Below are 21,227 nucleotides of genomic sequence, written 5' to 3' on the forward strand. Positions count from 1 at the left end.
GCGTATTCTAGCACTGTTGCTCTAAGCTTAAAAGGAAATAAAGAAGTTTAGCAAAAGTTGTATGTAAATAATATTTGCTATCAATGATAAATTCTATGTCTAAGCAGTGAGAGATCATTCTTTTCTAAACTTTTCCCCTGATTTTATAACTTGAAAAGAGAATATAACTGGGCTTTAAAAAGAGCAAGTTGGCATACAATCTAATTTCCCCCTTTTCGCAACCTCCAAGTCCATGGATGCTATGACTGCTCTTTCATCAGACTGCTCATAGACACATTAGCAGTAGACCTTGATGCTTTGCGTGAAAGCCATCCTGATTATTATTGTTTCACCCCAGCTGAAGCGGGCTGCTGCCATCACTAGGTTACTGTGAAGGAGACTGCAGCAGCTACCAAAATGATGACTTGTCCAAAGCTAATGCTGAAAAAGCGGGCTTCCTCACTTAGCCATGTTTTCTATACGTACTAAGGAGCTGCTGAGGGATAGGCCATGTGCTTTAGTAAAAGAAAGCAATAGCTTAGAAGCCGGGCAGACATGCGTTCTAGTTTTGAGTTTGCCACTGATTAGTTGGATGGCTTTAAGCACGTCACTTCATCTCCCTAGACCTCAGGTTCCTTATCTACGTAATGAAGAGATTAGACTGGAATAGATGATGTATAAGGTCCTTTCTAGCACTAATATCCTAAGTCAAAGTGACAGTTCAAAGTTTTATAAGTGGGTTTTGTTTTTGTTGTTATTTTTAATGAATGGGTTTTAATAATACTACCTTTATATGGTGTTATATGGTATTGAGAAGTTAAAAGGAGTATATGCAAAAGTACCTTGTGAAGGATAAAATATCATGAAGGTATTGTTATTAAGGCACTGTAAGCACTTTACAAATATTCTCATTTGTCCCCTTTGGCAGAAAAGAGGGAACAGGTATTCTTGTCTCTACCTCAGTGGTGAAAGAATGGAGATGAACTAGGATGAAATGACTTGTCCAACGTCATGCCAAGTATTAAATATAGGAGTAGACCCTCTTAATTCCTATCTTGGTATTCTTTATGTTAAAATTTTTTACCTGATCTTATCATTCTGAGACACAATGTAACACTGAAATCAGTGCTAGAAGAATTATAGATTCTAAAGCATTAGTTCTCAACCCTGGCTGCACGTTAGAACTCCCAAGGGAGCTTTTAAACACAGGGAGCCTGGAACCACACCCCCAGATGTTCTGATTTAATTGGCCTGAGGTGGGATCTGGCCCTTTTGAAAAGCTCCCCAGAGATTTCTTACATGCAGCCAGGTTGAGAACCACTGGCTTAAAGGAACCCCAGAGGTCTTTCAGCTCTACTTCCCACTCTATATAAAGAACCCCTCTATTATAGTGGTTCTCAGCGATGGTGTTGGGACATGCTGGTGGGTTACCAGCAGTTGTGATACACACACATGTACATACACACACACACACACCACATTCATATATATTTGAGGTTATGCCTGTGACAAGGTTATGTACCCTCTCTTACATTCTGATCTGCATCCTCATGTGGGAGAGAATAGGATTAAGTTATAGCTGGTGCACATGACATTCATGTGAAAACATCTGTCATGTGTGTCATGACTGTTCTATAATACACTACCAGGTGATTATCTAGGCTCTGCTTGCTTGAAAACTTCTAGTAGAGGGAAGCTCACAGTCTCACAGGGCAGCCCATCATATTCCACTAACTGTTAGAAGGTTGTTCCTTGTTGAGCTAAAATGTGCTATCCTATAAGTCATCCCAGTAGATCTTGGCTAGGGAAAAGTCTAATTGTTCTTCCTTATGACAGCCCTATAGATACCTCTGTCATACTATTATCCCTTTGGATAAAACAGAGACACACAGGCAGGGTAGTAGAGTGTTTTTGAGGCATATAGATGAATTTGTAGATGGTCAGAGGATCATACCCAGCCTTTAGCAATCAATGGATCACTGTCATCCTGGTGAGGTGTCTCTAGGACATGTCACAGAACTGTCTTTTGCCCTGTTTATTCAAAGAAGCAAAGTTTTTTTTTTCTTTTTTGAGGAAGATTAGCCCTGAGCTAACATCTGCTGCCAATCCTCCTCTTTTTGCTGAGGAAGACTGGCCATGAGCTAACATCCATGCCCATCTTCCTCTACTTTATATGTGGGACACCTACTACAGCATGTCATGTCCACACCTGGGATCTGAACCGGCGAACCCCAGGCCGCCAAAGCAGAATGTGCACACTTAACTGCTGCACCACCGGGCCGGCCCCAACAAAGATATTTTTATTATATGTCCAGTGCTAGCAAGGGTGACTAAGATGGGCATTCCTGTCTATTGCTATTAGGAATATAAATTGGTATACCTTTCTGGAAGGCAACTTGAAAATATGTATCAAAAGCCTTAAAAATGTTCCTATCCCAGGGGCTGGCCCCGTGGCCGAGTGGTTAAGTTCGCGCGCTCCGCTGCAGGCGGCCCAGTGTTTCGTTGGTTCGAATCCTGGGCGCGGACATGGCACTGCTCATCAGACCACGCTGAGGCAGCGTCCCACATGCCACAACTAGAAGAACCCACAACGAAGAATACACAACTATGTACCGGGGGGCGTTGGGGAGAAAAAGGAAAAAATAAAATCTTAAAAAAAAAAAAAAAATGTTCCTATCCTGGGCCAGCCTGGTGGGCTAGTGGTTAAGTTTGGCACGCTCTGCTTCAGTGGCCCAGGTTTGGTTCCTGAGCTTGGACCTATACCACTCGTCAGTGGCCATGCTGTGGCAGCAACTCACACACAAAAAGAGGACTATTGGCAACAGACGTTAGCTCAGAGAGAATCTTCCTCGGCAAAAAAAAAAAAAAAGTTCCTATCCTTTGGCCCGGTAATTATGCACATAGGAATTTATAATGAAAAAATAGTCATTGGTATGTAAAAAGATTTATTCATCCAACAAATCTTTTTTGAGCACCTAACTATGTATGTATCAGGCATGTTTCTAGGTGCTGAGGATAAAATAAACAAGACAGCTAAGATCCTCAGCCTCATGAAACTGAAGACATTCTTGTGGAGAGAGCCACACAGTGACCAGGAAAACAAATAAAACATTTTAAATGATGATAAGAAATGAAAAGAAAATACAGTGATGTTATAGAGAATGATGGGGTAGGAAAAGAGTACGTTAGAAGAGTGCTTGGGAGAGGCCTCTCTGAGGAAGAGATATTTAAGCTGAGATCTGGACAAAGTGAAGGAGCAAGTGAGGAAAAGAATCAGAGAAAGAACATTTTGGGAAAAGGAAACAGCAAGTGCGAAGACCTCAGGGCAGGAATGAGCTTGGTTTATCAAAGAGCAGCTGAAAAGGCCAGGGTGGCTGGAGTATTTTGAGAAGTGGGAGAGAGTAGTACAAGGTCAGGTCAGAGGGGTAGTCAGGGGCCAGATCGTGGAGGGCCTTGTCAATCATGGTAAGATTTGGATTGTATTTATGTACCACGATATTTGCTGTAACATGATTTATAACAGCAAAACAATCTTAATATCTAACATTAGGAGACTGGTTAAATAAATTGACATTTCCGTGATGAAATACTATATACAACTATTAAATATTAAAAATCATGATATGATTTTCAAATTTTACAAAGTGATATATATATTATTCCCATAATCAGAAAAAAAATATGTTATAATGGTTTATTTCACCTTCACAACCACAGAACATTGGCGATCGTTGTCATATGAAAGAGACTTAAGGGCTTGAATTTAACTGTAAACTCAGTATGAACCCACAAAGATATGACAAGGGGAAAAAAAGCTACTGTGATTTTAGGCCTCATTAACAGGACTGTTAGGTCCATAACAAGGGAAGTGTTTATCTCCCTCTACTTCACAATGGTTACACCACATTTAGAAAGTTATGCTCATTTCTAGGTGTCACAATTAAATATGAATTTGAACAAACTGATGTCTAGTCATTGTGGTGAGGATTCCTGGAAACCATGTCATGTGGTGAATCATTGGGGGAGCTAGGAATATTTAGCTTTGAGAGGATTTGGACAGAGGGGGCTGGGCAGTAAAAATTATGCTCAGGGTTTGAATAACTATGCTGTGAAAGTGGGGTTAAACTGATTCCATGTCATTCCAGATGGCAGAATCGGGTCCTGTGGTCAGAAGTTATGTAGAAACTATTATCATCTCAGGATAAATAGAGATTTGGATAATTAGACCAGGGATGTTAGAGAGGGGCTTCATACATCAAACCAGACTTTAGATGGTCACCAAGGTCTCTTCTGACTCTACTCCTTCATTCTGTGAGCTCTGCCACCTATGTTTGTCCCAAGCCAAACCATCCCACTTCCTTCCACCATTTGTCTTATAACATCGCTTCCGAAATGCTGATCACCAGCCTCTTTTTTGTTTAATGTCCTCTTTATTAAACACATACGCACAGTGAACTCCAGATTGTGTGCCCAAGGAAACATGCTTATTGATTAAATGGCTTTAATACATGGAAAGCACTTATAACAGTGCCTGGCACAGGTTAAGTTCAGCTATTACTACTGCAGCCTTGTTGGTAAGTGTGAAACATGGCACTGTGAGGGGTATGGATAAATTGTGGCATATTAATGGAGTGACAATGAATGGAACTGGAGCTACATGTGTCAACGTATAATAAGATGCTATTTATATAAAGTTTAAAAACATGTAAGAGAATTCCTTGTATTTTTTATGAAAATTCATATATGGTAAAAGATATGCATGGAAATAATAAACACCTAATTCAAGAGACTTTGCCCCTGGGAGGGACAAAGACTTTGCAAATGGGATCAGGAAAGGGTAGACAGGAGGCTTCAGTTATATCTGTATTTTACTTCTTAAAGGAGGAGTGGGGACATGAGTGAGGTTTTTTTATTCTCTATGCTTTAAATGCCTGAAAAAATTATGGCATCCTAAATTGGGATACATTATTTTAGATGGGGTCTGACTAGCCCAGGGGACAGTGAAGCGGTATTCCTCATGATTTCTGAACTCCAAATTTCTGCCTGACTGCAACTGCTTTTTGATAGTCACTTTACATTGTGGACTCATGGAGCTTGATAACACCTCAAATCCCTAGGCCTTTTTTGTACAAACTACTCTTCAGCCAGCCTGCCCCCCATATTAAATTTGTATGGCTGATTTGGGGGGAACTCACATTTATTCCTGTTACAACATTTCTTTCTACTTTCAACCCACAATTCCAGTCTGTCAAAATATTTTTGAATTGTGATTCTGTTATCTTACATATTAATCATCCTTCCAACTTTGTGTCGTTATCACTAATATATATGCCTACCTTGTACACTGGTTATGAGATTCAAGTGAGATTTTGTATTTATATATTAAAATACTCTGAAAACTGTAAAGTGCTATACAAATGTAAATGATCTTATTTCATATCATCAGTGATTTATTAAAATGCTGAACGACTAAAGTGCTGAGGACAAAGCCCAGACTGACCCTGAACAAACGGTAGAAATGTGAGTTGGATGAAAGTACAGTTAGGTAGATCTAAAGATATCAAGCATCTATACTCAGTCCTTAAATATACCTAACGTACTACCATCCAGCCTGCAGTTCTCCACTTTGCCCATAAAATTATCATGAGAGTTTTTGTCAGTTGCCCTGCATTCTTATGGTACCCCTCTGATCTGTCTTTCAAGTATACTGTCCAAAAAAGAAAATGGATTTGTCTGGCATGACTTGTTCTTAGTAAACCTATGGCGGTTCTTGGTGACCATTGTTCCACTTTAGAAGAGAGGACTGAGGAGATAGAAGGTGATGGTACTTCCTACCTTTTTTTTTTTTTTTGAGAAAGTCTCGAAAATTAAGGGAAGGCACTTCAAACTAGTTTTCTAACGCTTTCAGTAATGTGTCTTTCTACAAACCTGTTTTGCAGTGTTCCTGCAAGGGCTGGTGTGGGAACAAGCAATGCGGGTGCAGGAGACAAAAGTTGGACTGTGGCATGGACTGCAGCTGTGACCTCACAAAGTGTAGGAACCGTCAGCAAGGCAAGGTAGGATCAGTGCTATTGCCCCTCCCCATCTCTTCAGACCTCCCACTAATCTCTGCTCTTTTCTTCTATCTTCCATCCTGAAACCTGGAATCTCCTACACAGCTCTTCCTACCCTGCTCCTTCCCTCTGCAGCCAGAAGGAGAGACATCTCACTTCTCAATGCTTCTTCCTCACTGCTAGCCCATCCACACAAACCACAGCCCTTCCCAGGAGATTCCCAAGGATGCAGCTCCCCACCTCCAGCCTTGGCTGTAAAGTTTCTGTACAGTCTCTGAGGCAGGAACAAGGAACAGGAAATCAGGCATTTACAAGCATATAGACACGCAGGATCAAATTCATGCAGAGGCTTAGCTGGAACCATAAGGGCCGTATGCTGAGGTGGCAGCTTCCAGGAAGGAAGTTAATCCTTCTGACATCTTGAGGCATTAGTTACTTAGACCCTCTCCATGGGAACCAGCTATTCCATGGCTCTAGGAGAAGACCCACAGGAACTTGGTCTTTCTAATAGTCACTGTTGTGAGCCAAGTTAACTGTAACTGTCCTCCTGATATCGCTTCCAGGAATAGCAAACTCAGGGAAACAAAATGTGCACTGAGAAGGGCAGCACCAAGCAGGTCAGATGCCCATATTTGCCTTACACCTACCTGTACCTACAGCAAAAGCTCACTCCTACAGCTCTCTGTGCGATAATAATTCTGGCAAGCTTAGTCTGATGGTTGTTCATCGTGCATTTCTTGAGCATCTACATGTGAACAGTTTTGCCCTAGGTCTTCTATTAAAAACACTTCTAAGGTAGGTAGCCGTTAGAGGACTAAAATGGCAAGCTACAGGTTAGGCTAAGAATCCTAGAAGTAGCAGAGACCTTGGGATTCTCTATGCCTGTGTTTTTTTCAATTTAGATTCTAGAGTCCTGTGATGGCTCCATGAAAGTGCCCCTGAGCATAGAAGCATGGCCTGACTCAGTCTGACCCCATGTCAACCAAAGCAGTTTGCTCTTTACGTACTTACATAATAGGCTTCCTCTTAGGATTTAACTTGTAAAAACCACTCATCTAGTCCGTTGCTTCCATTTTACAGAGAAGGACACTAAGGCCCAGAGATAAGCATATGTGATTCACCTGATGTTACACAGCTGGTTGTGACAGCTAAGATTAGCCCTCAGGCTCCCTGACTCTTAATCCAGTCCTATTTCCATGACAACAGGTTATAATTCTAATCCAAGCTCTACCACAGAGTCCCCTTGCTACCTAAGTAACTTCTCTCTCTTGGCCTCAGTTTCCTTCTCTGAAAGGAAAATTAATACAGACAACACCCTGTAGAGGTGATAAAAAGGATATTGCAAATTGTAGAATGGGGAAGATTAATCAAAGCAACGACCAGGGCTTCGCCTTGTTTTAAGCCTTGCCTCGTGATGTATCCTGTGCCGCTATCCTACCTAGTCCTTTGCCTTCAGAAGCTGCCATCAAGCATTGTGACCTCCCCAAGCAGGGTCTCCCTGTGACTTGCTTAGACTGATTTTGAGGCCCTCAGAGCTGGTACCTCACTGGTTGAAGGAGAGCGGACTGATTTTGTAACCCCGGTAGCTGGATTTCTAATAGCCTGTCTGCTCCATTCTCAGGATAGCTTGGGCACTGTTGAGCGGACCCAGGATTCCGAAGGTTCCTTCAAACTGGAGGATCCCACAGAGGTGACCCCGGGATTAAGCTTCTTCAACCCCGTCTGTGCCACTCCCAACAGCAAGGTAGGTGAGCTAAAGGGCAGGCATTTCCAGCTGTCTTAGCGTCCATCTCTGCATTAGCTGTGACAGAGAACGGTGGGAGAAAAGGGGTAGAAGTATAATCCACTTGCTGGGGACTGGGAATCAGGCATAGGCTGGAGTCTGTTTTCTTCCACAGAGCAATCTTAGAGGACACGTGGTTCTACTGGGAGTGTGCTGAGCATTTGTAATGGCTAGGTTGGGTTAAGCCTCTGCCCCTACCTAGGATCTGGTCATACCTGTCTCTGTCCTTCCTAGATCCTGAAAGAGATGTGTGATGTGGAGCAGGTGCTGTTAAAGAAGACAGCTCCAGCGACCTCCTCCCTTGGCCTCCCAGAGTCGATACACGTAGCAACAGAATCCCAAGAAAATAAAGCTCCAGGGAAGAAAAAGAAACGAGCTCTGGCCAGCAACATCAGCTTCTTTTCTGGCTGCTCCCCTATTGAAGAAGAGGCCCACTGAAGTTGGACTCGTCATTTCGGCCCCAGTCTGGCTTGGGAGATGCTTGCAGCCAGAAAGGGTTTTTTAATGACTCCTCTGGATTTCAGGTTTCCTGCTGTTTAAAAGAAGGGACAGCGTGTTACTGAAAGGGAGGGAAACTTTTTTGGATGTTGGCCCTCGGTCTCTAGCCCCCCAGCCCCAGACTACTACTCTGTCTTCTCCAGGAGGATGCTAAGCCACCTGCAGAAGCGAGAACCAACTGACCTTCCTGACAACTCATCAGAAACCAGTCCCCAGCACAGTCTAGCTCCTTCTTATTTGTGAGCAGCTAAGGCCGTCTCCAGACGAGGCTGAGGCTGTCTTATCTCTGGGTTATCTCAGCTTAACAGCGGAGCAAATGGCAGAACCTGGCCTGAGCTGGAGGGCTGGCACCTATCCTTCACCCCACCTCAGGAATGGGGTTGGGATCTTTCCTGCCCTGACCGTCTCTGGATTTTAAGTGTTTTAACAGTACCCTCCATTGTCTTCCATGTTGCTGAGGTAAATGAAATATTTTTAAATGTTAATGTTAATTAAATAAATAAATCTTAGCCCATCTACTGTTTGGAAAGATCTTTCCGTGCTGGAGGGAGAAAGACAATTTCAACCTATGTTCCTCAGCCCCTGGACATGCTGTTAAGGAGGGTCAGCTGAGTACCTCACTGCCTTGTAGTGGCCCTCATCCCTCAGGGCAGGATGGAGCACCATGTCAGGCCTTTGTGTTGCTCTGCAGCCTTAGGAAATTGCAATAATACTAGCAAAGCCAGTGTCCTGGCCTCCACTGGAGAGCCTGCCTAGCCTCCAGATTTGGGAGGAAGGAACCATATTTACAAAGTATCTCCATGTACCTGCCACAATCCACAATTTTATTTGCTCCTCACAAAAAACTCAAGGTGGATAGGTGTCCTTATTTTGCAGATGAGGAAACTGAGATACAAAGAAGTTAAGTAACTTATCTAAAGTTACAAAGTTAGTGAGTAATAGAGGATAGGTGTCCTTATTTTGCAGATGAGGAAACTGAGATACAAAGAAGTTAAGTAACTTATCTAAAGTTACAAAGTTAGTGAGTAATAGAGCTAGGACTTAACCCAGGTCTAACACCAAAGCTTCTTGTGTAAGTGTAGAGAGGCAGGGGTGGCCATTCCTAATGCCCTGATTTCTTGGCGTAGCATGGGTGTGGGACGACACTGCTGCCCAGTCCCAGGATGGCCCAGCACACGGCTCAGCACACCGGCTGCCTGCTTTCTCCTTTGAAAGGGGAGAGGAGGGGCGTGGCTTACTCCTTACTATGCATCAAGGTTCTCCATCTCTGCTTAAAGCTAAAATGGGGCCAGCCTTGGAATGCCAAACACTGGCTGCTGACTCACTTTGCTGCCTTCTAAAGAGTTTGCAAGCCCTGGGCTTCATATCCATGCATTCTGAATCCCAGCTCCCTCCCCTCAGCAAAAAAAAAGCTCCCAAAGAACCGCCCAGAACTCAGCACATGAAAGCCAAGACTCCTCTAGAATCCAACGGAGCCCAAGCAAAGGAAACTGAAGGACAACCTGCCTAGAATGAAGCCTGCAGGAGGACTAGGTGACTTGGTAGCCTTCTCTGGCCTCCTGCCAGCAAGCAGCCTTGCTTCTCTTTGCATTTTAATGCCGAGGGAGCAAGGGAGCCTCTGCCATTGCCAACTAGAGCCCCTGGATACAATGGGAAGGCAGAGAGGGAGGGGGCGGCGGCCCTTGGCATAAGAGAGCCAGTCCTCCTTCTCACTGTTCCAAATCCAGTACGTGTAGGGGGAGGGGTAAATGAGCTTTTCCCCAGAGAAGACATCCTTTCCCACCAACACTCTGCTAGCCCCCAGGCTTCAAGCCACTACATTAGCCAAAGGTAGAGAGGGAAGGTCAGTCAAGCCAGCTCCCAGCCCCCAGCCCACCCAGAACCCTGAGCTTTAGCGCTAAGCTGACTACAACGTGCTAGCCAGCCCTCTCCAGCTGGTGGTATAGTAACAGCATCTTTTGCATATGTTCATCTTTCAAAAGCCTGTGACCCTAACATACACTCCTCAAATGATTCTGGGGAAGAGACTTTAGATGCCTTGGGGACAAGGCAGCAGGAATGACTCAAGTCTCAGCATGCCCTGAATGAGCATCTCCTGCCTGGGGTGACGAGGGGAAGGAGAGGGCTGCTAGTGTCACCCAGAATCCACAAGGCCCATGGGGACCCCTGATCCAGAAACGGGACGACTTGCTGCCCAGAGTTCAGGAAGTAGCTTACACCTCTGTCTCTTCTAGATGCACCTTGCAGAAGTGGAAGCAGGATCCCAAGAGGGAAGGGAGGCTGATGAATCAAGGCTGTCCTCTCAGGGAGCTTGAGACCAGATGCTAGACTTCCTCACACACACACAGCACCCCCCCCCCCCCCCCCCCGCCTTCCCAGGGGGCTGGCTGGGCCCCTTCTCCTCACTGCCAAGTTGCAAAGTTGTGTGGTCACCTCCCCCCAGCTTCCCGCCTGCCCATGCCCTCAGCCCTCGCCTCCCTGAGCCAGGACAAAGGCCCAGCAGTGACTGAGAGGGGAACAGGAGGAGGGACAGAGGGATGGGGAAGGCTGCACAAAGGAATTCCTCACCCCGAGCCCCCTGACCGGCAGCAAGTAAAGAAGCAGATCTGCTCTCCCTCCCCCTTCCTCCCTCCCATCTTCCCACCAGGGCTGGGCACTGGCCATAGAGCCACTGCAGGACCCGCATAGTCTCCTGTAGGTGGCAACAGTGCCACCTGTTTGACCGGTGGGGCTGAGCCAAGGACTGAAGAGGGAGGAGGCAGACAACTCGGAGAGGAGCTGAGAAGCAGTGCAGAGCAGAGAGCAGAGCAGAGCTGCCGCTGAGAAAAGGTGTGAGGGCTCGGGAAGGCTGGGGGGCTACAGGTGGGAGCAGCAGGGATTGGGCCCAGGGATTAAGCAGCACCCTTGCTCAGCTCCCCTGATTGGGGTTTGCAGTCTCCTCAGATGCTGACCCCATCCTCCAGTCTTCTCCTGGAGGGAGGTGGGACTCTGGAAGGCAGTGTCTAGGGTGCAGGGGCAGGACCTGAGGGGAGGCAGGAGGTGCGGATGGAGCCCAGGGCAGGCTACTACAACCCAGTCCCCGATGGGAAGAGGCAGGGGCCTCCATTTGGGATGGCTTTTTCCTGGGAGCGGAGAGGTTTCCTTCCTCTAGCCCTTCCCCCAGCTCCAGCCCCCCACTCCTCCATGCCCTACCCCAACCCTCCTATCCCAAGGCAAGCATAGGGTAAGAAGGGCAGTTTCAGGAGCAGCTACACCCTCCCTCCTTTCAGGGCCCGGCCACTGTGCACCTCCCTAAAACTCCACAGCCTCAGGGGAGCCCAGATGGCAAGGGTTTGTGTCCCTTAGACCACACAAACTTTGGGTGTATCCAGGGGCTCCTTTACACATTCAAAATCATCTAGAAACCCATTTGTACTGACAGCCACTAGTGCACACACATGTACAAATGCTGACACAAATTACACACCCTCTCGGTTAGAATCACAGTCACACACCCAACCTAATTTGGGGATCAGCAAGCCAGCTCGGTCTTAGCCTGACCCAGAAGTGCAAGGTACAGGGATCCTCTGCCCCAAGACAGCCACATCCCCCACTCACACCTTTGCCCTGTATTTGTTGCACTTTCACCAAAGTGACCTCAGAGGGTGGGGCCCTTGAAAGGGGGAAGGCGGAGACTGGGTTCCTGGCTGGGGTTGGGGGACGACTGGAAAGGAAGGGACAGCACTGGAGTGAGAGGGCTTGGGTTTTCCAGGTGTGTGCTGGCAGGAAAAGGGTTCCTTCAGAAGGCTGGGAGTGACCCTTCTGAAGGCTGGCAGTGACCCTTCTGAAGGCTGGCAGTGACCCAGACGGCCTGTTCCCCTCAAGTCTTCCTCTTACGGGCAGTGGCCCCTGCCCCCTGCCCCCTGGGAGGTGGAGACAGAGATCTTTCAGTCAGGGCTTTGTGATGTGTGCAGTCTCTGTATCCATAGCAACTGGCCAATTAGCTGGGCCTCCCTTAGCCTCAGGTCAGAACTGGAACCTCTGCTTCAGGTTACTCCTGGTTCCTGGGGTGGAAGGCTTTCCAACAGAGGGCTGCCTGAAGCTCGGCCAGATCTGCCTCAACTTGCTGAACTCGGTTTGCCCCACCCGGGGCAGTTTCTCCTAAGTCCCCACCCTGGGTAAGCACTCAATCCCCAGAGCTGGATGCTGTTAAATGGGGAGGAGTTGGAGAGAGTGGGTGTGAATCCTCTCTGCAAAGAGGCTGGACCTCCTGGATGTCCCACTGACTTTCCAGGTATCCAGATTAAAGGGAAAGAGACCCCGGAGATTGTCCCCCTTTGCTCACCTCCTCATCCAATCTGGCACTTGAGGCCTGCCCTGTGACCTCTGTTGCTGAGCAGCGGCCCAGGCCTCTGCTCCTCTCCTGGGCTTCTTAGATACACTGGGAGGGAGGCTGGGATCTGTCTCCTGCCAGGGTCCCTGATGGCCAAGTGTCCCTTCCCCCAGGCCCTCACCATGGCCAAGTCCCCCGGCTGCTGCTCCGTCTGGGCCCGCTGCCTCCACTGCCTGTATAGCTGCCACTGGAGGAAATGCCCCAAAGAGAGGATGCCAACCAGCAAGGTGGAGTAGGGATGGGGGGCCAGAAGTCCGAGGCAGAGGCCTCTTAGGAGGGATAAGGAGGCCAAGTGTGCTCAGAGGCAGCTGGGGGGAAGGGGCTTTCTCTCCCCAGGAAGAAAATCTCCCTCAAATATGAAAAGAGCAGCCTGCAGAGCAGAGCAGCCCAACGCCTGGCAGGAAGCCCCCTTGAGCTGCCATTTGTTGGGGACTCTGAGCTGGAAGTGGGGATCGGCTATGAGCTTCTCTCCTGCCCCTTTGCAGTGCGACTGCATCTGGTTTGGTCTGCTCTTCCTCACCTTCCTCCTCTCCCTGGGCTGGCTGTACATCGGGCTCATCCTTCTCAATGACCTGCACAACTTCAACGAGTGTGTCATGGACCCCCTCTTCCTCAGCATACACGTCAACCTACTCCGAACCCTGGGACACCTGGGTGCTCAGTCATCCCCAGCCCTGCCCAGCTCTCCTGCTACCTAACCACCTTAGAAAATCCCTCCCCGAAGTCTCCCCAACCCTTGGAGCCCCCCCCCCTCCCGCCCCACAAAGAGTTTCCTCTCACTCCTTTCTAGTCCTCTTTCTGAATCCACCCATCCCAACTCCCCTCAGGCCACTATTAACACCCCTTCCCCCACTCGGACACTTCCCTCTCCCCTCCCACAGATTCCTGTTCAACCACTGGGGACACTGGATGGACTGGTCCCTGGCATTCCTGCTGGTCATCTCTCTACTGGTCACATATGCATCCCTGCTATTGGTGGGCCTAACCCCCACCCCGGCCCTTCCTTCCTGCTCAGCTCTACCCACCTGGCCACTGAGGGGAGGGTGGGAGGGAGGTGTCAGACTGGAAAACCCCACCTTAGTAACCCCTCTTTGCACCTCATTACTCCCACCACCCTCTGCCCCCAGCTCCTGGCCCTGCTCCTGCGGCTCTGTGGCCAGCCTCTGCGTCTGCACAGCGTCCACAAGGTAGAGTGCGGATGGGACCGAGCGGGAGAGGGGGCCACTGGGCCCAGCACTTGGCCAGCTATTTGCCAAGGACTTCATTATTCTATCCCCAGGCTTGAGCTCAGGACCTGAGGCCCAGCAAATATTTGTTGAGTGAAAGAAGGAAAGTGGATGAGTCAGGAGAAGGGAATGGTCTTGTTTTCTTAGTGAGGGGGCAGCCCAGGTAGCCATAAGCCCAGGCTGACACAGAAGGTCCCATTCATCCCTGGTCCCCCAGGTGCTGCTACTCTTTATTATGCTTCTTGTGGCCGCTGGCCTTGTGGGACTGGACATCCAATGGCAGCAGGAGTGGCGTAGCTTACGTCTGTCACTGCAGGTGAGTGGCTGGTCTCCAGTGCCTAAGTGGGGGCCTCGGCCTATGGCCAACCCCAGGACATATCTTGCTCCCTGGTCCCCTACAAGTGCAAGTAGCTCTGAATTCCAAAAGTCAGGTCCTAGGAGGAGAAGGGGAGGGGCACTAGGAAGAAGAGCCCTCCTCACCAGCTCTTGTCCACAGGCCACAGCCCCATTCCTTCATATCGGAGCAGTTGCTGGCATCACCCTTCTGGCCTGGCCTGTGGCTGATACCTTCTACCGTATCCACCGAAGAGGTGCCAACTCCACTCCCCCACACGCCCTCCCTGGCCACCAATGCTGCTGCCTGCCGCTGCCCAGTTTCCTGCAACTGCACTCTGTTTTCTGCCCCCAGGGCTCACCCGTTGTCCTTTCTCCATAGCCTGCCCCCTACTCCCCGCAGGTCCCAAGATTCTGCTACTGTTCTTATTTTTTGGAATTGCCCTGGCCAGCTACCTGGCCCCCCTGTGCATCTCCTCACCCTGTATCATGGAACCCAGAGACTTACCTCCCAAGCCGGGGCTGGTGGGACACCGAGGGGCCCCCATGGTAAGTGCTGGGCAGAATGCTGGCAGGGCGGGGAGGGTCTGCTCCTCCAGGCTGTAGCGGCCAGGCCTGTGGGTCCCCAGGCTCCTATCCTTCCCTGCTACCTCCTTACCAAGTCCCTTTCCCAGCTGGCCCCCGAGAACACCCTGATGTCCCTGCGGAAGACGGCTGAATGTGGAGCTGCTGTGTTCGAGACCGACGTGATGGTCAGGTGAGGGAAGCTGGGGGACTGAGGGACGCAGCAGGGGAGCTCTAGAAACGATGACCAGCCCCAGAGCTTGGCCCTCTGACACCCCTTGTGCCCTCAGCTCCGACGGTATCCCCTTCCTCATGCATGACGAGCACCTGAGTAGGACCACAGATGTGGCCTCTGTGTTCCCAACCCGAATCACCACCCACAGCAGTGACTTCTCCTGGGCAGAACTGAAGAGACTCAATGCTGGGGCCTGGTTCCTAGAGGTGAGGAGGTCAGCCTCTGGGAAGAGGCAGCCATCCGCAGGAGCACTCAGGGCAGAGTTCATTCATTGATAAGTATTTGCTGAGCCCTGTGCTGGGCAACAGGTATACAGTCTCTGCTCTCAAGTCACTCCCTCCTGGTAAAGAAGAGAGTCTAGGCAACAGGCTATCAGAATATGAAAGCTAGAGTGATAACAGTATCTTTACTGGGTAAAGAGGAGAGAGAGAGGAGTCACTGTTTGGCAGGTTGGCTGTGGGAGAGGATCAGGAGCGGTTTCACAGGAGAAGATCCCTGAGCAGCACATGGAATGCGAGTGGTTTTTAAGATGGGCAAGGCAGGGAACAGGAATTCTAGTCAGAGGGAAGAGCATGTGTAAAGCCCAAAAGGATGATGAAGTGTTTCTAGGGAACAAAACGTGGCTCAGTGGAACTGGGAGAGAAAATTCCTGGAAGGAGTAGGTGGTGAGACTGGCTAGCGGAGCAGAGGTCTCGGAGGGCTTCGCATGCCAGGCCAAAAGGCGTGGGCCTCAATCCTGCAGGTGATGGAAAATAGCTGAAAGGATACTTTATCGTTTCAGTTCTTCTTTTTCTGATTACAAAATACATGTTCCTTGAAAAAAAAAGGTAAAACATCAGAGAAATAACCTAGAAATTGATGTCTCCCATAATTGAACTCCTCTGAGATATTCACTGTCAACAGTGGGTACATATTCTATATATACATACATATATACACACACACACACATATATATGTATACACGCACATATATACTTCCCATTTTGCACAAATAGGATCACTTAATGTATTCTTCGGCAACTTGATTTCTTTTTTTTTCATTTAACTCTGTATATGATGATATATCAGAATGATTAAGAGCAAAGCATCTGAGTTTGAATCCTGGCTTCACCACTTACTAGCTGTGAGCCTGGGCAACATTCATTAGTCTCTCTGTGCTTCATTTTCCTCATCTGTAAAATTAGAATAATAACAGTACCTACCTTGTACACTTCCTGGCACATAGTAAATAATGTGTTAGATAGCTCGCTTTTTCCATGTCAGTAATTAGAGGGTAAGGTCATTAGTTGATTACAAGGGGAGAAGAGGAGAGTGGCAGAGGTTCAGAATAGCTATTTGAAGGAATGGGGAGGGAGCAAATCAAGAACAAGTAAAAGGATGGCTAAGTGATACTACAAGCAAAAAATAGGACTACAGTGCCAACAGTCCACATGGTGTGCTCTGTCTCCAATTCGAGGGGTGGAGGAGGCAGACAATGGTAGAATTGAATCAGAGTTTAGAATTTGTAGGGCAGGTGGGGCAGGAAAGGAGTTGAGGGTGCTGTGGAAAATTAGTTTAAGCTGTGGACGAACCATGGGTAGGGGATGTAGGTGCGGTCAGAAAGGGAGGAAAGCAAGGGGTCAAGATCCCAGAGGTCTCTGTGAGACCAAAGAGAAAGTGTAGCAGGAGAGAGGAAGTTAGGAAACTGGGAGAGTAGGAGGTTGGGGTCAGAGTAAGGTGATAGAAGGTCTGGAAAAGACCACAGTGTGAAGAAATACAGACCCTGGCTCAGAGGTGGGCAGAAGCTGGACACAAGTAGGGGAAATGAGTGAAGATGGTGAGGATGGGAGATGGCCTGGAGGCTTCTTCTGGTCTTGAAATAATTTTCCTATTCTTATAGAGGCGACCCTTCTGGGGGGCCAAGCAGCTGTCAGGCACTGATCGGAAAGAGGCTGAGAATCAGACAGTGCCAACCTTGGAAGAACTACTGAAGGAAGCTGCCGTCCTCAACCTTTCCATCATGTTTGACCTGCGCCGCCCCCCGCCAAACCATACATACCATGATACTTTTGTGAACCAGACATTGGAGACTGTGCTGAGTGCAAGGGTGCCCCAAGACATGGTGATACTGCCAGGACCCCAAGTGCCCCTTCTTGCTCCTCCCCCCACCACCTTTCGTGGGATAATTTTGAGGCTGGCCCCTGCCCCAGGGCCCTACCTCAGCTCATATACCCCATTCTGTGGTCAAACCTCTCTGCCCCTTCCCCTGCCCTTGGAATCCTCAGGCCTTCCCCAACTTCATGCCCATCCTCCGTTAACCACAGGTCCTTTGGCTACCAGACGAAGATCGGGCTAAAGTACAACAACGAGCACCCAAAATGCGCCAGATATATGGACAGCAGGGAGGCAACAGAACTGAGAGGCCCCAGTACCTCAACCTCCCCTATCAAGACCTGCCACTGTTGGATATCAAGTGAGTGCCAGAGGAAAGGAGCTGAGGGTATCACATGAGGCTTAATGGTGGGGAAGAGCCTATGCAGAGAGTTCATTCATTTACTCATACAACAAGTATTTATCAAACACTTGCTATGTATAAAGCACTATTTATTGCAGGCTTTGGGTGTACTAGTGAAAAAGACACACCATAAACCACTGAACAAAATATATGCATATTGGATAGTGATAAGTGATATGAAGACAATAAAATGGGGAGATGTAGTAGAGCAGTTGGGGTTGGGGAGTGAGGGGCTAGGGAGGGGCCACGTTAGGAGGAGTGGTTCAAGAATTGGTGTCTGGGCTGAGACCAGACGGGTCACAAGGAGCTAACGATGAGAAGAGCTGCAGAAGAGCAGAAACAGCGCCACTGAGCAAGGGGAAGGCAAGGCTGGAGAGGTAGGCAGGGGCCAAATTGGGTAGGACCTTGTAGGCTACGAGAAGGATTTTAGCTTTCATTCTACATCAAAGAGGTAAGCGTAAGAGAAGAAGAATCCAGGAGACAGAGGCTAGAGAGTATCAGCTGTGAGCTGGGCCCCAGAAGCTGACCCAGCCAGTAAACATGATGGACTTCAAAACATGTGGTTGCCAAAGTCTCTTATAAAGTCCTTGTGGTCAAATAGAAAAAATGTGGACTAAATGATAGCTCAGTTATCGTAAGCATTTCAAGGACATTTCACCAAGCTGTCACCATGGAGGAAGACATGACATCGGGTTTGGTCCTTACCTTAGTCTTGTCCTGGTCAACAATGACTGCCGATCATCTTTCCAAAAGACATGAATTGGTAATGAATACACTGACAATGAAATCGAGGCCCTGAAAGGTCTAAGCACTCTAAGATGATGGGCCAAATGTACCAAGATGAAATGCAACAGGGATAGATATAAAGACCTATGTTTGGGGCCTAGAAGAAGCTCAAATGCACAAAGACAAGAGAGGAGACACTGGCATCAGCAGGAATGTGTGTGAGAAAGACCAGGGCTTTGACTGAACACTATGCATAATAAGTCACCAGTGGCATGAAACATTGCCAAAAACTAACCTGACCCTGCGCTGCCTTCATACAGGCAGGGTACCCAGAAGGCAGGAGTTTTGCTCTATTCAAAGCTGGTCCAAGCCCACCTGGGATATGTTCAGATGCACCCCCCCATACTTCCAAAGGGACTCCAAATGATAAATTGGGGTAAGACCAGATTAGAGAGGTTTGTGTGGTGAAAGGAATGATAAGCCAGGTCCTAAGAGTAATAGTTAAAGGAACTGGGGCTGTTGGGTGTGGAGAAGAGAAGACTCAGGGGGGTGTGGTCACTGTTCCTCAGACCTCTGAAGGGCTGTCATAGCACAAAGAGGAGAGACACATTCATGTGGCCCCAGACAGCAAAGCTAGGACCCATAGTTGGAATCCACTAAGAGAGAGAGTTTAGCTATGCAAAGAACATCACTTTTGGTCAGGGGCTGCTATGCAAAGGTAGAACTGATAACTCCTTGGCAATGACACTGTAGATTCAAGCACAGGCGGGGGCTGCCTCCCATGCCTCGTGCCCCACAATTCTGTTTCTTTCCCGCTTTCACAGGGCACTGCACCAGGATAATGTCTCAGTGAACCTATTTGTAGTGAACAAGCCCTGGCTCTTCTCCCTACTCTGGTGTGCAGGGGTGGATTCGGTCACCACCAACGACTGCCAGCTGCTGCAGCAGATGCACTACCCTGTCTGGCTTATTGTAAGGGCTCTGGGACTGTCACCCTTCTTCCTCTTTTCCCATTCCTGCTTTTTCTTAACCCCATCCTTCTTTTCCTCACTTATTTCCCCCCACATACTACCTTTGGGGCGCTGGCCACTGACAGGGACCTTTTCCTCTTCCCATAGCCCCCTCAGACCTACCTTATGATGTGGATCGTTACTGATTGTGTCTCTACCCTGCTGCTTTTGTGGACTTTTCTGCTCCAAGGGTGAGTGCTTTGTGCCTTGCCTTTCTGGGTCTTTATTCTCCCCAGGGTCCTGGTGATGAGGCTGATTCAGACTCATAGATGCTGCCTGGGGCTTGGGGTTTGGTCTGTTTGGTTCCTCTGAGATTCTTAGACCCTTGCTTATATAGTTATGCGCCACATAACAACGTTTCGGTCAACAATGGTGGTCCTATAAGATTAGTACCATAAAGGTAGGTGTGTAGTAGGCTATACCACCTAGGTTTGTGCGAGTACACTCTATGATGTTCGCACAATGACAAAATCGCCTAATAACACATTTCTCAGAACATATTCCCATCGATAAGCAACATCTGATTGTACCCCCAAATTGGCTTGAACCTGGGAAAGGCAGTTTGAGGGAACCTGGGGTTAAAATGTTGTGCTTGAAGCTGGCTGAACTCACAGAGGGAAGCTTTTCTCCCTACAGGAGATGTGCTAAGGAGAAAGAGAGAACTGGTAAGAACTTTCTCCCCTCACCTCATTTTTCTCCTCTTCTAGCCTTCCCCTTGCTCACTCCCTATATGCCCTCCCCACCCCCAGGCTTAGAAACAGCAGTGCTGCTGACCAGGATCAACAATTTCTTAATGGAGTGATGCTCTTCCCAGGAGCCCCACCAGCAGGAGTCTCAGGCCTGTCTGCATTGGCCAATGGCAAAGAAGGGAGAATGGCTGAAGTGGAACGTTAGCATGTTTGGGGTGGGGTAAATTTTGCCAACAGGAGTTTTTGAACTATGAGGGCACCCAGATGGTAAGCATGCCCCAAGTTTGCGTGGAATCTGCTCCCCTTGGGGTTTTGACCTGAGATGGTTGGGAAGACAGTGAGTCATGAGAAGTTTCTCCCAAAATGAAACTAGAACAGAGGAAGTGAAAAGGAGATTGCCAAGATAATGTTTCAGACCTGTGCACGCGTGTTCTTGTGTAGAAGGAACAGGGTGTGTCAGGGACGGGAGAGCTTGGAACAGTGGCTGAAGGAGATGACAAAACGGCCTTTCCTGGAGAACTGTAAGATGACGGAGACACCAACCCTCCTCCCTTCACTGTCTCGCCTGATCCCTGCAATTTAGCTGCTTTCCTGGCTAGAGGCTGGGGGCTAAAGCCCATCTAGCCATGTAATTCTGTGCCCACAGGTAGCTTCTTGCTGTGCACAGCCTTTTCTTCAAGACGGGTTGATTCCTGTATCTTGTCTGTTAATCTGTTAATCAATGAATTTAATTCCCATTTGGTCACAGTCTAATCTTTTCAGCGCTGGGGCTGGGCGGAGGATGCACCTTCTATCTAGCGTCGTATGTGACATGACATTGAGGGGTCCTCACCGGGAGATTCGTGGGTTGGAAGGGGGAGGAGGACCACCTGGGGTTATGAAGGGCTGCAAAGGAGAGGCAGGAGAGCAGCCGCCACCGGGGTCATTCTGGGTGGCTGAGGCGCGCCGTGCAGAGTTGCGTTGTAGCGCCATCTTGTGGTCACCTGCCCCAAGAAGAGGGCCGCGTCGGTCGTCAGCATGACGTATTTGCTGAATGCCACCTGTTTCCTGTGCCGGTTGGGGACTTGTGTCCTTGACTCCGGACCCTGAGGGCATGGTCCGATTTCTACAAGTTTTCGCTTCTCTGGGCTGTGCGCAGGGTCTGGTTTCCGGGCCCGCCTTCCCCTGGAGAAGCAGGTTCCCCAGTGTATTTGCTGCTCGTGAGTTCCTGGGCTAAACGGTTAAGATGACCAATGTGGGGCTAGCCTAGGATGGGGAGACTGG

At 48.6% G+C, this 21,227-nt stretch overlaps 2 protein-coding genes across 7 annotated transcripts in view; both read left to right on the forward strand.

Annotated features, from left to right (window-relative positions):
- KIF4A (kinesin family member 4A) overlaps positions 1-10,670 on the forward strand; it is a 122,926-nt gene extending 112,256 nt beyond the window's left edge. For 3 of the 6 annotated variants that reach the window (XR_011499927.1, XR_011499930.1, XR_011499929.1), the window contains exons 29-32: positions 5,919-6,035; positions 7,654-7,776; positions 8,050-8,772; positions 9,715-10,670. Coding sequence is in view for 2 of the 6 variants with exons in the window: in XM_044764277.2 (XP_044620212.1) it covers positions 5,919-6,035; positions 7,654-7,776; positions 8,050-8,253 (444 nt within the window). In the remaining 4 variants the exon portion in view is untranslated. The other 3 variants (XM_044764277.2, XM_044764279.2, XR_011499928.1) reach the window with 2 other exon arrangements.
- Positions 10,671-12,336: 1,666 nt separating this feature from the next.
- GDPD2 (glycerophosphodiester phosphodiesterase domain containing 2) lies at positions 12,337-20,705 on the forward strand. Its single transcript, XM_044764288.2, has 16 exons — positions 12,337-12,470; positions 12,799-12,912; positions 13,171-13,274; positions 13,567-13,660; positions 13,813-13,872; positions 14,129-14,227; positions 14,408-14,501; positions 14,648-14,793; positions 14,919-15,001; positions 15,099-15,249; positions 16,925-17,146; positions 17,349-17,497; positions 19,090-19,237; positions 19,384-19,466; positions 19,912-19,940; positions 20,025-20,705. Exons 2-16 carry the CDS (start codon positions 12,808-12,810, stop codon positions 20,075-20,077), a joined length of 1,620 nt encoding a protein of 539 aa, XP_044620223.1. The 5' UTR covers positions 12,337-12,470; positions 12,799-12,807; the 3' UTR covers positions 20,078-20,705.
- The last annotated feature ends 522 nt before the right edge of the window (positions 20,706-21,227 follow it).

The sequence above is a fragment of the Equus asinus genome, chromosome X, assembly GCF_041296235.1.
Source record: "Equus asinus isolate D_3611 breed Donkey chromosome X, EquAss-T2T_v2, whole genome shotgun sequence".
Lineage (NCBI taxonomy): Eukaryota > Metazoa > Chordata > Mammalia > Perissodactyla > Equidae > Equus > Equus asinus.

Coding starts and splice junctions, on each gene's coding strand:
- GDPD2 (XM_044764288.2), top strand. CDS start 12,808: ATGGCCAAGTCCCCCGGCTGCTGCTCCGTCTGGGCCCGCTGCCTCCAC. Junction 15,002..15,098: donor GAGACCGACGTGATGGTCAG/GTGAGGGAAGCT, acceptor TTGTGCCCTCAG/CTCCGACGGTATCCCCTTCC. Junction 19,238..19,383: donor ACTACCCTGTCTGGCTTATT/GTAAGGGCTCTG, acceptor CTCTTCCCATAG/CCCCCTCAGACCTACCTTAT.